Source organism: Acinonyx jubatus, chromosome B4 (assembly GCF_027475565.1).
Source record: "Acinonyx jubatus isolate Ajub_Pintada_27869175 chromosome B4, VMU_Ajub_asm_v1.0, whole genome shotgun sequence".
Classification (NCBI taxonomy): domain Eukaryota; kingdom Metazoa; phylum Chordata; class Mammalia; order Carnivora; family Felidae; genus Acinonyx; species Acinonyx jubatus.
The window spans coordinates 12,999,596-13,015,165 of record NC_069387.1 but is presented as its reverse complement, the minus strand read 5'-3'; the positions used below and the strand labels follow the sequence as shown (position 1 = coordinate 13,015,165).

Genomic DNA, 15,570 nt, shown 5'->3' with positions numbered 1-15,570 from the left:
CTTGATTCTACCTGGGTTTCCTTCTACCTGGAAACACTCTGAATTCAATAACCTGGGATTATTGTAAGTCTTATCTTTGTCCTTTGTTGTCCTGTGTCCTGTGTCTTGAAAAGTATTGGTTCAGATATTTTGCCCATTTTTGTTGTTGTTGTTGTTGTTTTTTTCAGGGTAAACTTTACCCAGTTACTCCATCTTGGCGGAAAGCAAAAGTTTCTTCCTGTTCTCTTAAATACAAATATTTACATGGTTGCCATTAAAGTATATGTATCATTTTATGGTCAAACAAACATTGTAGCTCAGAAAGTTTCCATATTTCCTAAATGGTTTTCCTAATTGCCATTTTAGTAGCTGCGAAATATTTCAGTGTGCCAAATTTATTTGAGAGCAGTTTATGCATTAAAGAATGATTTATGTTCTACCTCTTTCCAAAAAAGAATTTCAGATGGCTTACTGACAAAAAGGCCTACTAAATAAGACTAATACATTATGAATTAGAAGGGAAAACAAGGTTGAGAAAAACCAAGGAAGTAATAATGCCAACTATGATAATGTGCTGTGGGTATTCTGGCAGCCAAATGTGACAACTGTGATTAGTTCTGTTATTTTCATTATCAGAATGAAAAAGAGACTTCTAGGGAATAACAGTTACAGAATGCCTACTGTGTGCAACTTAACAGAAGGCGAGTTTGATTTTTACCTCACCCTCATGGTATTTGCTCGGGGCACAGAGTAACTCAATGACACAGTAGACATTCTAGTTCCTAAGAGTCAAATGCCTCAGCAGGGAGCCCGAGAACAACACCAGCCATCACACAGGCCACCTCAGGAGGGACAGACACTTTTCTTGTACTGAGTTCTGGTGGAAATTTTGAGTCATCCGGTGATCGTGTCTTCACAACAGCTTCATAGTGAATACAGAGGAAGTTTAATTTTCATTCATTCATTCATTCATTCAGGTAAGCTTTTGATAGCTGTGACATTGCATTGCCCCTTGGTTGAGCAACTACACTGAAAGGGATTACGTGTCTTGAGAGGTAACGCCAGCCAAGGATGGAATTTCCTTCCTGGGAGGAAAGGACTGCTTGCTGTCCTGCATGCCTCCTTCTATGATCTGGATTGCTTTTGAACAAGGTTTTGAAAAGACCTAGGGAACTCCTATCTCACTTTTTATTTTTAATTAAGGTACGAGTCTATTTCATGCTAATTAACTCCTTTTCCTCACATGCTGCTCCGTAATCCTTTGCACTTGGACTTCCTTGTCTCTAACTCTACTAAAACGCTCCAGGCATCTTTGTGGAGCCACCCTCGTCCCTGGAATCCTGGGGCTCCCTCGTTCTCTGTCAGATGCTTACTTCTCACCAACTCCCTGTGTTCTAGCGGCCCGCCCCCAGCCCCGGGACGCTGTCCTGGCCCCCTTGCTCTGTGTCCTTCACATTTCAGCACCTCCCCTCGTGCCCATTGATAGGACTGAGTACCCACCGCTGTCTGAGCTCCGTGCTCAGAGCCGCATGGGTGCACAGAGGCAGCTGACAGTAGGTCTGATGTCGGGTTTCTCACTCTCTAGGACTGGGATAATACAGCACAGTGAATAGCTGTTATAAAAAAAAAAAAAGGGCAGCAATTTAGAAGTTGTCCAAACAAAGCAAATAGAATACTCAAATGGAAAATCCAGGGAATATTTCATGGAGGGTATAACTTCAGACATTGGAAAGTGTGTAAGCCTACACACTTTGACCACACTCAGTTCATCCACCCCCCAGATTCTCCTGTCCCCCCCACTCCTCCCCCGGGTTTAGCTATTTGCTGGGTGGGGCCTACGGCCGCCGCTGACTTTTCAGCTCCTAGCGCTGCCCGCCCCTGCAGACCTCTCCAGGGTGTGGGCTGGCTTTGGGACAGTCTCCAGAACAGCCGCCGAGGATGGAGCCTCACAAGCTCCCGTGCCAGCGCCCTGTCTGACTGACCCACCGAGTCTGTGGCGCCTCCTTCCATTTCTGGTCCAGACGCCAGGCCTTTCTGAACTTCCCGTGCTTCCACGTAGTAGCAGGCGTTTCTCTGAAGCGCAAGGGACTTCGTGCCCGACGGGGTCAATCTGACCAACAAGACAGAGACAGGAACAGGCTAGCGAGGCCCTCTCTCCCTGATGGACTGTGCCAAGGCATGCAGCTCCGTGCCCGTCCGAAGCCTTTCCCCCTGACTGCACAGCTCAGCGGGCAGCACTGTACCTCTGCTCGCCCCTCCGGGCCCTGCCTTCCCAGCTCCTTCTCTCTCGCAGCCCTGATAGAGCACCTCCCAGTCATGTCTTCCCGAGGTCGGCCGCAGACTCTTTTTTCCTTAAGAAGCTGGGCAAAGGTTCAGCATGACGTTTTTTGTTTTTTATTTCTTTTTAAATATAATTTATTGTCAAACTGGCTTCCCTACAACACCCAGTGCTCATCCCAACAAGTGCCGGCCTCCCGCGCATCGCCCACTTCCCCACCCCCCCATCCACCGTCAGTTTGGTCTCTGTATTCAGGAGTCTCTTGTGGTTTGCCTCCCCCCCCCCCCCCCGTTTGTAACTGTTTTTCCCCCTTCCCCTCCCCCAGGGTCTTCTGTTCAGTTTCTCAAGATCCACATGAGTGAAAACATAGGATGTCTGTCCTTCTCTGACTGACTTATTTCACTTAGCGTAATACCCTCCAGTTCCATCCACGTTGCTGCACGTGGCAGGATTGTATTCTTTCCAGCATGAGGTTTTCCAAGCAAAGTAGGGAGAAAGAAAGGCAGTTATGCTGACGCCTGGCACCAGCAGTTGAGGTCAAGTCTCCCAAGCCTGCCTGTGCAACCGAGCGAGTCCTGTACCCCTGGGCCTGCAAAGGCTCCTGCTGGGCCCTCGATGGGCACACCTTCCCCTCCCCACCACACCCACCAGCTGCAGTAGCACAGTATTAATTTCTCCCTGTGCTTTCTGTGTTTTACAAGCTCATGGTCCGTGTAGAATTATAAAACACAGGTCATAAGAAAGACATTCTGCTTATTCCTCAAGTTCCAGCTTAAAAACTGCCATGTTTTTGAAGCCAAAAGTAAACTCTCCCTACTCTGTGCGGCCCAAAGTATTTTTAAAACATTTTTAAAATTATTTTTTAAATGTTTTATTTCTTTTTGGAAAGAAATGAGGGAGGAGCAGAGAGAGAGAGAGAGAGAGGATCTGAAGCGGGCTCTGCACTGTCAGCAGTGAGCCAGATGTAAGGCTCGAACTCATGAACTGTGAGATCATGACCTGAGCTGAAGTCAGATGCTCACCGACCGAGCCATCCAGGTGCCCCCCAAACTAATTGTTTTTAAGTCACTTTCCAGCATTTATCACATATTGTCATGTATCATAGATGATTGTTGGATATCATTGTATCTATCAGATAAAAAGCTTCTTGAGGGCAGGGGCCATGATTTAGCTTTGCATCTTCTACAAAACTTATCATAGAGTACTGTATACAGTAGGCACTCAGCAGTTATCATTTGAATACATTTAGAAACATACCTGCAAGGTTAAGGGAATGCTATAGATACGTTCTTTAAATTATTGTAATCAAATAATGAGTTATTGTAATAAGCAAAAATTCTTTTGTGAAACCCACCAGCAACTCTAGAATATTCCCACAGCTCAGTGCAAGGTCACGTTCACATGACTCCGGTCATGCTGTGAATCTCCAAGCACCTGACAGTACAAAGATTCTCAGAGGTTCCTGAGGTCAAGGGCATTAGAATCCATTCAGACACCATGGAATAAAGCTTTAACTGCATTGGGCCACAGGATAAACAATTAGAGAGGGATCTTCTAATTCATTCAATGAATATTGTTGAGCATTTTGTGATAATGAAATAAATGCTTTTAAAATATGAACGATATAGGGACCACAGATATAGTTGTCCATAGGAGCACGTAAAGGTGATGAATTTCCTCCCCCCGGTTTCTTATTTACAAAGTTGGTTTCTCTTACATTTCACAGCGTCCAGTTAATTGCAAGGAATTTTTGGAGTCGTTACAGCAGGTAAGTGAAGGGAGAAATTGAAAGAGAACGTGAAAACTGTTACTAGAAGTATTAGTAATTGCCATTTGTAGATGAATAATTAGACTCCATAAGACATAGAAGCTTGACGTTGCTCATAAAAAAAAAAAGTGTTTTAATTTTCTCAAATCTTTGACTCTGAGAAGCCTTTTCAGCCTCTCATTATATAACAAGACTGGGCAGGCTTCCTTTTTTTTTTTTTTTTTTTTTGCCATTGACATCTTCCAAGGAAAATGCTGCATGATATGATTTTCAAGGCTAATTTGCCTTATTGTCTTAAGCAGTGTCTCTTACTACAAATTAGCCTCCTGTACCTCTGTGAGCTAGAGAGGCTCCTTCAAAATTCCTAACAGGCAGCCTGGTGGAGAGATGGGAGGGAAAGGAAGGGAGGGAGGAAGGGCGGGAGGAAGGGAGGGAGAGAGGTAGAGGGTGCCTGTCTGCTTCGTACATGTGGTACAGCCTGGGAGATCAGAACGCTAACAGAACAGGCAGTGTAATTACATGTTCCTTGTAAGTATGTTAGCCCCACGGGGAACTAAGCTGGGCAGTCCACTTGGAGAGGGAAACTAGATTTAAGGATGGTGGAGGGGTCATTGCATAACTGACTTATTACTCGGTGGTGATGAGGGCATTTGCTGATCTCCAGTAACTGCCTGGTGCCTGGTGCTTTTGGTCAGGCTCAGCTCTCTCACTCCCAGATACTTGATTTTTGCAAAAGGGACACACCTTTCTGCAGGAAGAGAAGATACTGACCAGATTGCGAGCGGTAGGTAGTGACATTCAGCATGTTTATGCAGCAGAATTGCTGAGAGATTGCGGGGTGGGAGTTTGGGGGGGGGTGCTGGTGGCAGTGGTGGTGATCGGGTTGGTTGATTTATCTGCAATAGGGAATATGTTTTATTTTAATTATGAGTTAAGAGTTGCTGCTGCCTAGGCTAAGGTATCAGTTAAAAATGCTGTGTTCCCAGCTTTCATATTTGTGTTTGATGTGGTTTCTGTGCTCATGCAGCTTGGTGAAGCTAGGGAGGGCTCACCTTTAAATAACCTGCAGCTTCCTATTTTCGTTCTTGTTTTTTTTTTTTTTAAATCCTTAAGCACTGTTCCCACCGTTTCTTCCCAATATCCGCCTGACTGCCCCCCCCCCCCGCCCCGCCCTCCGCCCCATATGAAATGTGGCCTGTCTTCATTCTGAGCCTTTTGCGCCCTGAGTCTGGATTTCTGGCTGGTTTGCTGTAGGTATTTGTGGATGCTTCGCAGTCACCCAGGGCCCAGGCAAACTGACTGTGCATGGGAATCGGAGACCATGGCTGTGCAGCTGGTGCCCGACTCTGCTCTCAGCCTGCTGATGGTGAGTGCTCCGGGAGGAGGTGGGGCCCGGGCAGCGCCCAGCTCCAGCCTTACCCTCCCGCACCGTGGGCTGCCGCTGCAGTGCTGCAGAAATGCTAAAAATCGCTCCGCTTTATCCCGCAGGCTTGTTGCAAATGATTTCTTGGGTGAGAGCATCAGCCATGACAAAGCACTCTCAGGGAAGAGAAGCCCTAGATTTGCCATTTTAGAAACTTGTTGCTTAATGCTATTTTGAGAGAGATGCTTGCGAACAGGTGCTAAGAGCCCCTGGAAATAGATTCCCACCGACGCCTCCCCCTGGCTCCTCAGCATCCTTCCCCCTCCCTCCCCTCCCCTCCCCTCCCCTCCCCCACTGCCTTTTGCATCTAAGTTGAGGTGATCCTGTTTGTTGATTTGTTTTTCTGTCTTCTCATAGCAACTGTGGAATTTTTTTGCCTACGGAACAATTGAATAGGATCTTCTTTCTAGGTGTCCATGTGTTTACTCCGATTTCCCCGGGGAAGTGGCCAAGGAGGTTGTCTGTGGCCTTTTTAACACTGGGACTGCAGAGCCACCTCCCAACTGTGACTGCAGGGGAGACTCTGGCAGGCCTTGTCCAGGCCCTTGCCCGCGTGTAGACCACTGACCTCCTTTAAGCCTCTCTGTGATTTCCATCATGTTAAGAAGGCCTCGGCTCTTAGCCTGTCTAAGCAATACAGGGGCAGTGGCGTCACCTTGTTTTAACCTGATTGACTTCGGGCTAGGCCCTAGATTCAAGTTTGCTTTCGCTGTCGTGTTGCCCCCCTTCTCCTCGCTGACTAGCTCACATGCCAGGGTAATGCTGACGGAAATAACCGGCATCAGGCTCCGCGTGTGAATGTTTCTAATAGTTACACAGGAGATTTTTACGGACAAAGCATAAGTGCTTCTGCTGAGTATATTGATCTGTGTTTTCTGACTGAGAGGGGGAAATACAGCTTTGTGAGGCCTGATGAGTTTGTTAAGAGCACTTGGAAGAGGAGCCAGTGGGGAGCCTGCCTCTTGAGCAATGAGCTGGGTCAAGTTAAGAGGGACGGAGATCATGGTTCTTTTTTGCCTCAAATGTCGTTTCGGCCCCAGAGCCATTTGAAACGCCTGGGATCTTCTGCTGACTTCCAATTCCACTGCAAGAGAAGTAGTCAAAAGAATTAAAGTTGTTTTCTGGAGAAATTACCCTGGTCTCCTCTCCCTTCCTTATACTTGTATTGTCCAATGATACTGTATCCAATGATACTGACCACTGATATGTCCAATGGTCACATACGTGGATGGTTAGGATCTGAGGATTTCTGACTGACAGGTGATACAGTGGCAGTGTCTCTGAGGACCAAGAGACTCTGGGAAACCGGAGTCTGAGTCATGTGCAAAAAAATAAGGGCACATGGGCTCCTGTTCAGGTAGGCGTGTGCGTATAATCTAGTATTGCTTGACAGAAATAAATCTTGCATTATGTTAAAATAGGGAAGAAATGTGTTCTTAAAAATCAGCTGTAGGGAGAGCTGGGCCTGTTTGCCTCCACATTTCTGTCCTGATTTCTTCTCCATGCTTCTGAGCATTCGGGCGTGCACCTGTTTTACTGGGAGCCCTAAGGAAAAATCCCCTCGACATGCTGGTCCAGCTGCTTCTGAGACATACGCACTGAGGTTCTGTTTCTGGTGCTCCCAAATATTACGGTTGCTGTCCGGGAGGTCTCCGTGGCTCAGACTTTATCCTCTGTGTCAGCGGCCTCTGCCCTCAGATCTCTCCCTAGCACTCACCTCCTGCCCGGATTAAAGGACTGCATGTGTGTCTCCCTCAGAAGCCGGGGGAAGTGGCTCTTGACATCACAATGGGCCGTTAGATTAGAGAACCTTGGAGCACCATGTGTAACCATAGTCAGGGTGTGTTTTCCCGTTCACAACCGGTTCAGGGGGACTTTTCCCCTATGGACTTTGTTCCTTTTTTCATTGTTAAGAAGAAACCTCAACATAATTGCTTCCCAACTATTGCAGGATGAGTCTCAAAATGTATATAAGCAAGTCACTGAGGAAGAGAGGAGGAAAGGAGGCCATTTAGCAGAGTTGCTTTGGCCGTGAGTTCTGGAAGGAAGCTGTAAACATTATTATTTGTTAGCTACTCAAGCAGCCAATCCGTTCTCAGTATTTATGGAGTGCCTCTGCTAACTAAGAAGGGTAGCATAGTATAAAGGCCAGAGCTCATAAGCACCCCGTTTAGGGGGAGGTCAATATCAGATGGCTTGATGGGAGTTCTGCAATTTCGTGGTATCGAGTCATTGGGCTGCAGGGAACCAGGGGGGTGGGGAGCGACTGGCCACACCCCTTGGTTTTGGATAAGGACACAGTCAGAGGTTATACTCCGTGTAGACTCGACATGATTCAGGGCAGAATACATTTATTTGGTTCTGCAAAGTGGCACCAGGTCTGGAATTGGAGAGCCCTACGTTCTGTTCCCAGCTCGGCCACTCCCTGGGTGGTCCTGGATATGTCGCTTCCTTTTTCTGTGCCTTAGTTGCGTCATTTGCTTTCTGAGGGGGTCATGGTCCTCTGTAGGGTCCCTTTAAGCTCTGTTAAACATAACATAAGACCTCTAGGAATAGCGTCTAGAATAGAGGTCCTTGACGGGCAAATGTAACGCTTTATTCAGCATTATGTCTTAGTTGTACCCTAGGATCTGGGCAGTGCTGCTTTTAGATGGTAGAATTTGTTCCCAACCATATGGCTTTTATGCCAGAAGAAGTGTTTTGTGTTATTTACTGGAAGGGGTGATCATTTGCATTTGTTCACACTCTGTTGTCTGGAGACCTACCCCCCCAGGGGAGCCTGATTTATTCTGCCAGACTACAGCAGGTGACCTTTGAAAAGTACGAAAGGTGACTTTTCCAAGCTGGTGCTGGGTTTAGAGCCTCTGGAAGGGGTCCTGGGTTGTAAGCATGTGCCGACTGCCTTGAGGTGAATGCATTTCACTGATTCTTTCAATGAAGAGTTAGTATGGGGTGGATGGTGATGATCATCTATGCCACACGGAGGTCCTCAAACAACGAAGGGTGGACTCAGAGGACAGATACTGGTGGTGAAGACCACATGCCATTGAAAAGCCCACCTCCTTCATTTTTGCAGACATTTTGGGAAGCAAGAAAAGACACCGTTGGGAGCCTCCAGCAGGATGTCACTAATTATAGAGCAGGAAGCTCTTGGCTATGTGTCATTTGCTGAAATCACATGAGTTTGGGGAACCCTTTAAAGGCTGGAATGTGCTAGGGCCAAAGATTTGTTGATCATTTCTCTAATGACAGGGTAGAGATGGATAGCCATGGGGCTACAGAGGTGGTATTAGGATATTTTGGCTCTTAGATTCTGAAAGCTCAGATTAAGATATTTTAATGTAAGTTAGCTAGCTAGGCTATAGTGCAAATTACGATTTTCTGCAAAGCATCTTCACCTGTATTATCTCAATCCCTTCAACAATCCTAGTTTTAAGACAACCTTATTTGGTAATCAGAATTTGAGAAACTGTCAATGGTCCCACGACTGAAAGTGATAGGGCAAAGTCTCACGATCAGGGTCCTCTGACGCTCAAGCCAGGGCTGACTTTGATGTCATGTCAAAGGTCGAGAACTTCACCACCAGGATCTTCTAATGCTTTGGATTTAGCCCATCAAGGGCGCCTCGTCTCTGAGCCATTCTGCGTTTTTCACATTTTAAGGTGAGTAGTTCCATCGTCTTGTTTATCTGCATTCTTTTCCATATTGCAATATAAAATAAAAGGTGATACCATACATCTGGCTCAAGACATCTGCTTGGACTCTAGCACAAAAAAATATTTTTATATCCATAAGAGATTTTCCACATTTTTGACGTTCCATTCTCTTGCACATTGTTTGTAAGAAAATTGCCAAAAGTCAAGTTTTTGTGATAGGAAAATTAAATATGCAAAAACTTCAATTCGTAAGTCAGAGAAATTAGTGGGTGACTATTCTCAGTGAATGAAAGATGTGAATTAGATTATCTTGAAGAGTCTTTGTATTTCTAAAAATTTGATTTCAGATTTCTGGGATTCTCTTGAAGAGACTAGCTCTCTGGTCTGTTTGAATAGATTCTAGCTGATAACCTGCTCTTGTAAAACTTCATCTCTCTAGTTCATTTCATTTTATTATGGATTTGTCTTTCCTCAGATAGTTTCCTCCTTTGGAAATTTTCTTTGTTAGTTAACCAACCAATATTTGCTGAGTATCTACTCTGTACAGGGAGAATACAAGCCAGTCCGTGGCTTTAGTGAACTTAAAAATTAATTGAAAAGATGTACCACTGACTATTAGAATGGGAAAACTGGTTTAAGTTTAAGTAACATGTTGAAGAATAGAGGAGGGTAAATCTGAGGTGAGAAGACTGAATGAATTAGGGTAGAGTCCAGGCTGTTGGGAGATAGAAAGTAGACTGGTTTGGACAGAGTTCCTAGAGGTGACAAAGGCTTCGGTGGCCAGAAAGGCAGGTTAGGGGTATGACCAAGGTCCTAGTTCTATAACTATAACATAATTTTCCTCTGAATTTGACCTGTGACAACTCTCTATTTGGAATTTCTAATAGACCATGGATTTTCTGGGGCACCTGGGTGGCTCAGTCGATTAAGTGTCAAACTCTTGGTTTCGGCTCAGGTCAGGATCTCATGGTTTGTGAGAGTGAGCGCCACATTGGGTTCTGTGTGGATAGCATGGGGCCTGCTGGGATTCTCACTCTCCCTCTCTCTCTCTGCACCTTCCCTGCTAGTGCCCCCTCTCTCAAAATAAATAAGTAAATTTAAAAAACAAAAAAAAAAAGACCGTGGATTTTCTCCAGATTGCGAAAGGCAAAAGGCATAGGATAAAATTAAAGTCTGTCCTAAGAAATCTTGCTCTTGAGTAATAATAATAATCCTTTTAATTTTCAAAGTGCTTTTGTGCCTGTTGTCAGGACAGGTACTGTATCTTTCTATTATATGGTAAAACTAAGATCCAGAGACGCTAAACAGCTTGCCCAAGAAGACTTGGCTAATTGTGATGGTTTCCATAACGATTAACCAATACATTTGAAAAGGTAATTTGACCCCTTTATAGAAATTTAAAGAATAATAATTACGTGGTAAGAGAGCATAGCCACCTGAAGCACTGTGCACAGAGTGGGGCCATGTAAGCTTGGGGCCCAGGGCAGGGGTCCTAGATATTCAGGTCTATAGTGGGTAGTGTTCTTAGTGTCATTTTTCTTTCTGGTTTATTTAAAGTAGGATGATTGTGGGGGAGCCTGGGTGGCTCAGTCAGTTAAGCGTCTGACGTCACCTCAGGTCATGATCTCACGGTTTGTGGGTTTGAATCCTGTGTCGGGCTTTGTGCTGACAGCTCAGAGCCTGGAGCCTGCTTCAGATTCTGTGTCTCCCTCTCTCTGACCCTCCCCTGCTCACTCTGTCTCTCTCTGTCAAAAATAAATAAGCATTTAAAAAATGAAAATAAAATAGGATGATTATCAAAACATCCCTAGAAAATGTTTCTGTAACATTATATCTAAGTCAGTAGCTAAAATCCTTCTTAAACCCAATTATCCACCTTCTAAAATGGAATTTCCTAATGGGTATGTTTGAAATCTTGATACTAATAATTTTTGTAGTTAGTGTTTACTGTACAGATTTCTCTCTCAGAGGGTGAAATTTAAAATCAATGAGTCATACTGCCTCTCTCAGATAAGTTTTTGCTGACCGTATTTTTTATTTCATTTTATGTCTTTCTGGTTTTAAGGGACAGAGTTCACTCACACCAGCATTAAGAAAGAAGGGAAACGTATTGACTGATGAAATGTACTGACTCGTTCCAAGGAATGAAGTGGTTCCAGGAAAAGCTGGACTGAGGACTTTGGGTGACAGAGTCCAGACCCTGTTTTTCTGTTTCTCTCTATGTCTTTCTAATCTAGCAAAGATTCTACTTTGCTCTGTGTTAACTTTAGGCTCTAGCAGATTCTTTCTCTCAGCAGCTCCGGGATAACTTGTTCACAGAGCTGGTGGGCCCAGATAAATAAGTGGGACTTTCCTTATGAGGTCCTTTCTCAACATCCATTAGGCCCTGTTGGGTAATAGGTTTTGCCCCTGGCCAATCACTGGTTCTCTGACCAAGCGTGTTGGCGTCTGTGTCTAGACCTGTGGGGAGAAAGGAGTTGGGTCACTTGACTGATAAGTTCACCTGAATCACATGGAGTGAGAATGGCAGGTTCCAGAAGGAGAAGAGCTCTTTTACTAGGAAGGAGGAAGGGATACTACCAAAGTAAAAACAATACGTACTCATTACAGTGGTCTTTGCAACTTGTATACCATTATAAGACTCCTATAAAACCAGTCGGGGGTCGGGGAGGGGGTGGGTAAAGCGTCAGTGAACCCTAAATCATTGGTTCAGTTTTCCTCAAAATGAATATAAGTGGAAAAGCCCAATTGTCTAAATAGTTTATGGTTGTTTGAAAAGGTCTCGCCATCTGTAAAATGGGATAATAGTAGCTACCATGTAATACTTGGGATAATTCAATGAGATATGCAGGTAAAGTACTTAGCATTGTTCCTGGATCAAAGTAAATACACAGTAAGTATTAGCAGTTGTTTCTTTATATTAAAATGATATGGAACTACCATCCCCCCAAACTCATCTCACTGGACTCCTGCATGAGCCAGAGTCCATCTAAAAGAAGTTGCCCAAGCCTGTCTGCATTCCAGTTTCTGAAATCAGGGACCACATTGGACAACCAGCCAGTTGTTTTGGAAAACAGATGGACCTAGGATCAGGTGAACTGCTCCTGTCATGAGCACATTTAAATTTGCATTCCTGTCTTGAATAACTAACAAAATTTTCTTACCCTCTAAGGGAAGATGACTAAAATATGGGCTGCAATATGTTCTCTCTGGCAAATGCAAAATGCATGCCATCCAGGCTTGCTATACATGATTGGGTGGCTATTAGTGGATCTCTGCTAAAAATTAATTGTGTGGCTGCTTTGCAAAGTTTAGTAGTCATTTGGAGACCATATGTTACTGGTGCAGGTAGCAGTATCTCACTGAATTCTATGCCAAAATGTGAAGTCACATGGAACATATGGTATTTTGGCCTGGCCATAATCAAAGGTCCTGGAAACGTGATTGACTGAAACCATGGGGTACATACAGAGTTAGAGGACTAAATTCCAGTGTCAAGGTAACATTGGCCTATAGTAATGAGTGCTTTTTATAACCCTGGATATTGAAATTTTAGTCTCACTTTCCAGACCTGGAGAAGCACTTTCCTGAGCCATAGATCCAGTCCCACTCCCCAAGCAATGTCATGCATGCCCATGGTTTTAACTCTTGTCTGTACATTCATGACCTTCTAGTCATGGCTTTGGCTCAGGCCTTGCTCCCAAGTTTCTCATGACTGCCAATCCAGATGCTTATCAGATTGACCCTCCTGTTTGTCCCATGGGCGCCTCAAATTCACTTCACCCTAAAGAGGAACGGTGACCTTCCTCCTGGTCTACATGTCTTACTTCCATTGGTGGTAGGACCATTTTGCCTGTCACCCCAGAATTCATTGTTGACTCCTCCTCCTCCCTCATCTACCTTGTTCAGTTATCTCCAGGTTCTTTTGCCTCTGCTCCCTCATTTCTCTGTGATCTGGCCCCTCCTCCCTTATCCCTCCCACTGACTGTCAAGTTTATAATCTCACCCGCCTGGGTCTCTCTTTCTACTCTCTTTTCAATATGTCTAATCTTCTGTACATGCATTTTCCGGAGTGATGTTTATAAAATGATTCTGATTTCTCTAGTAATTAGATCTAGGATTTTCTTCTAAAATGAAGGTCTAAAATCCTCTGATTATACTTGATTATACCTGGAATAAAGCTCAAGCTTTTTATTTTTTAATTGAGGTAAAATTGGTATATAACAATATAGAAGTTTCAGATATACAACAATACAACTTGATGTCCGTATGCACTACAAAGTGGTCAAGCTTTAGTTTAGTGGTCAACATTAGTTACTTCAAGCTCCAACCTCTGCCTCCCTGTCCAGTCTCACTCCCACTGTTCCCTCCACCACCCCTCAGAATTGGTGCCCTGGCCGTGTTGGGCTCTTCCTGCTCCCCATAAATAACATGCTGGCTCAAGCCTGTGCACCTGTGAGTGTGCTCTTTCCACTACTTGGGCTATGGCTCTTTCTACCTTCCTCACTTTTTCTTGTACTTCATTTATATTTATATTTTCTATCATTTCACTTATTGATAACACTGCCATATGATATTTGACTTTTGTATCTGTTTTCCTTAACAGAGTAGGAGTACATCAACAATATGGAGTATTTCTCATCCATTCATCCAACACATATTTATTGAGTGACTACTCTCTTTTGGACACTATTTTAACATGAGGGATACGGTGAAGTGAACAAGACAGACAAGGCTTTTGTTGTCCTTGAGCTTACCCAGGGAGAGGTTAAAAAAATAAATACATTGAAAATACATAGAAATATCAGGGAGTGATAATTGCTCTAGAGCAAATTGAAAATGACGGTGGGGAAACCGTGGTTGGCTGATAGCTTTAGAGTGGGTGATCAAGGGAGCCTTCTGAGGAAGCTAAAAGGTGATTGGCAAGAAGGAGGCAGTGGTGGAAAGTTGTGGGCAAGGCATTCCAATCAAGGTAAAAGCCATAGAACCTGAAGGAATTTATCTGGTCCCAACACCTTGCACTGTTCTCCATATATTCAGTGAATTAAAGTATTGACCCAGCACTTCTGGCAGTTTAGCGCAGGACCAGGCTTTGGGGAGGAAGTGGAGGTGAGGAAAACCCACGAGTCTTGTTCCAGAGCTTCTATATCACAAAGAAATACAATTACAGAGTACGTTGAGGTAACACCTCACAACCTCGTGAGAGGAAATGGTCCCACCTTATGGGCCACAGTACCAACCGTGCGTGGGAAGGAATTCAGAGAAGTGGTCTGGGAGGGGTAGGGGAGGGCGACCTAGAGATCTAGTTATGACAGGGTCTGTGGAGGAAGAGGACATCAGGCCATTTTGAAGGATGCAGTTTTTTCCCCCTTTATTGAGATACGATTGACATATACTTTGTGTAAGTTTAAGGTGTACAGCACATTGATTTGTTACACTGATATATTGCATTACGATTACCACTTAGCATTAGCTAACACTTCCATCAAGCACATACTTATTTTTTTTTGTTGTTGTGCTAAGAAAATCTAAAATCTCTCTCAGCAACTTTCAAGTGTATAATACAGCGTCATTAGCTATAGTCACCATGCTGTATATTAGATCTCCAGAACTTGCTCATCTTCCAACTATAAGTTTGTACCTTTACCAATAATCTCCATTGACCCCACCCCCAGCCCCTGATAACTGACATTGTATTATTTTCTGTAGGTTTAGCTTTTAAGACTCCACATTTAAGTGATGACATACTGTATTTGTCTTTCTCTGTCTGACTTACTTCACTTAGGGTAATGCTCTCAAGATTCATCCCAGTTGTCATAAATGGCAGAAATTCCTTCTTCCTTGTGGCTGAATAATATCCCTGTGTGTGTGTGTGTGTGTGTGTGTGTGTGTATCACATCTGCTTTATCCATTCATCCATACATGGACAGTTAGATCGCCTCGGTTAGCCAATGTCTTAGGTAGGTTGTTGTGGTTAGCCAATGTCTTGGTTATTGTGACTAATGAAGCAATGAACATGAGGATATAGATACCTCTTAGAGATCCTGTTTCCATTTGCTTCAGATAAATTCTTAGAGGCGTGTTTATTTTTGATGAGGGAGAGAAGGGACAGAGTATCTTTCTGGGAAAAGAAAAAAGGGATCAGGGAGATTCAGGAGGAGAGGATTATGAACCACTGTGGTAGATGATAGAGATCCCATGAGGGCAGAGGTAGGGGTGGGGAGGAGGGATTGGTAGGAGAGGATTTGCCTTGTGGAGGAGGAGGAGGAAAGCTTTTGGAGCACGTTGGGACCAGAGGAGGTAAGACATTGCAGATGCTCCCATGAGCACCTGTATTGGAGCCACAGGCATTTAGGGGCCTGTCTGTGTTCTCGCATGGGGACTGACTTAGCCGGTGTAAGGGTTGGGAAGTTTAATTTGGTGGTGGTATGCAGGGGAGACAGGGGGGAGAACACCTATTTAGAAT

The 15,570-nt window shown here is 44.4% G+C and overlaps 1 protein-coding gene and 1 long non-coding RNA gene across 2 annotated transcripts in view; one reads left to right on the top strand and one right to left on the bottom strand.

The window, feature by feature from the left end:
- The first annotated feature begins 4,509 nt into the window (after positions 1-4,509).
- Positions 4,510-15,570, top strand: part of FRMD4A (FERM domain containing 4A) — a 606,423-nt gene continuing 595,362 nt past the window's right edge. The window contains exons 1-2 of the mRNA XM_027073467.2: positions 4,510-4,809; positions 5,280-5,391. Coding sequence (XP_026929268.1) covers positions 5,290-5,391 — 102 coding nt within the window. The 5' untranslated portion in view covers positions 4,510-4,809; positions 5,280-5,289. The remainder of the gene's footprint in view (positions 4,810-5,279; positions 5,392-15,570) is intronic.
- LOC113603601 (uncharacterized) lies at positions 6,289-7,899 on the bottom strand. Its single transcript, XR_003425218.2, has 2 exons — positions 6,647-7,899; positions 6,289-6,532 (listed from the first exon to the last, which is right to left on the bottom strand). It is a non-coding gene; the product is annotated as an uncharacterized LOC113603601 (long non-coding RNA).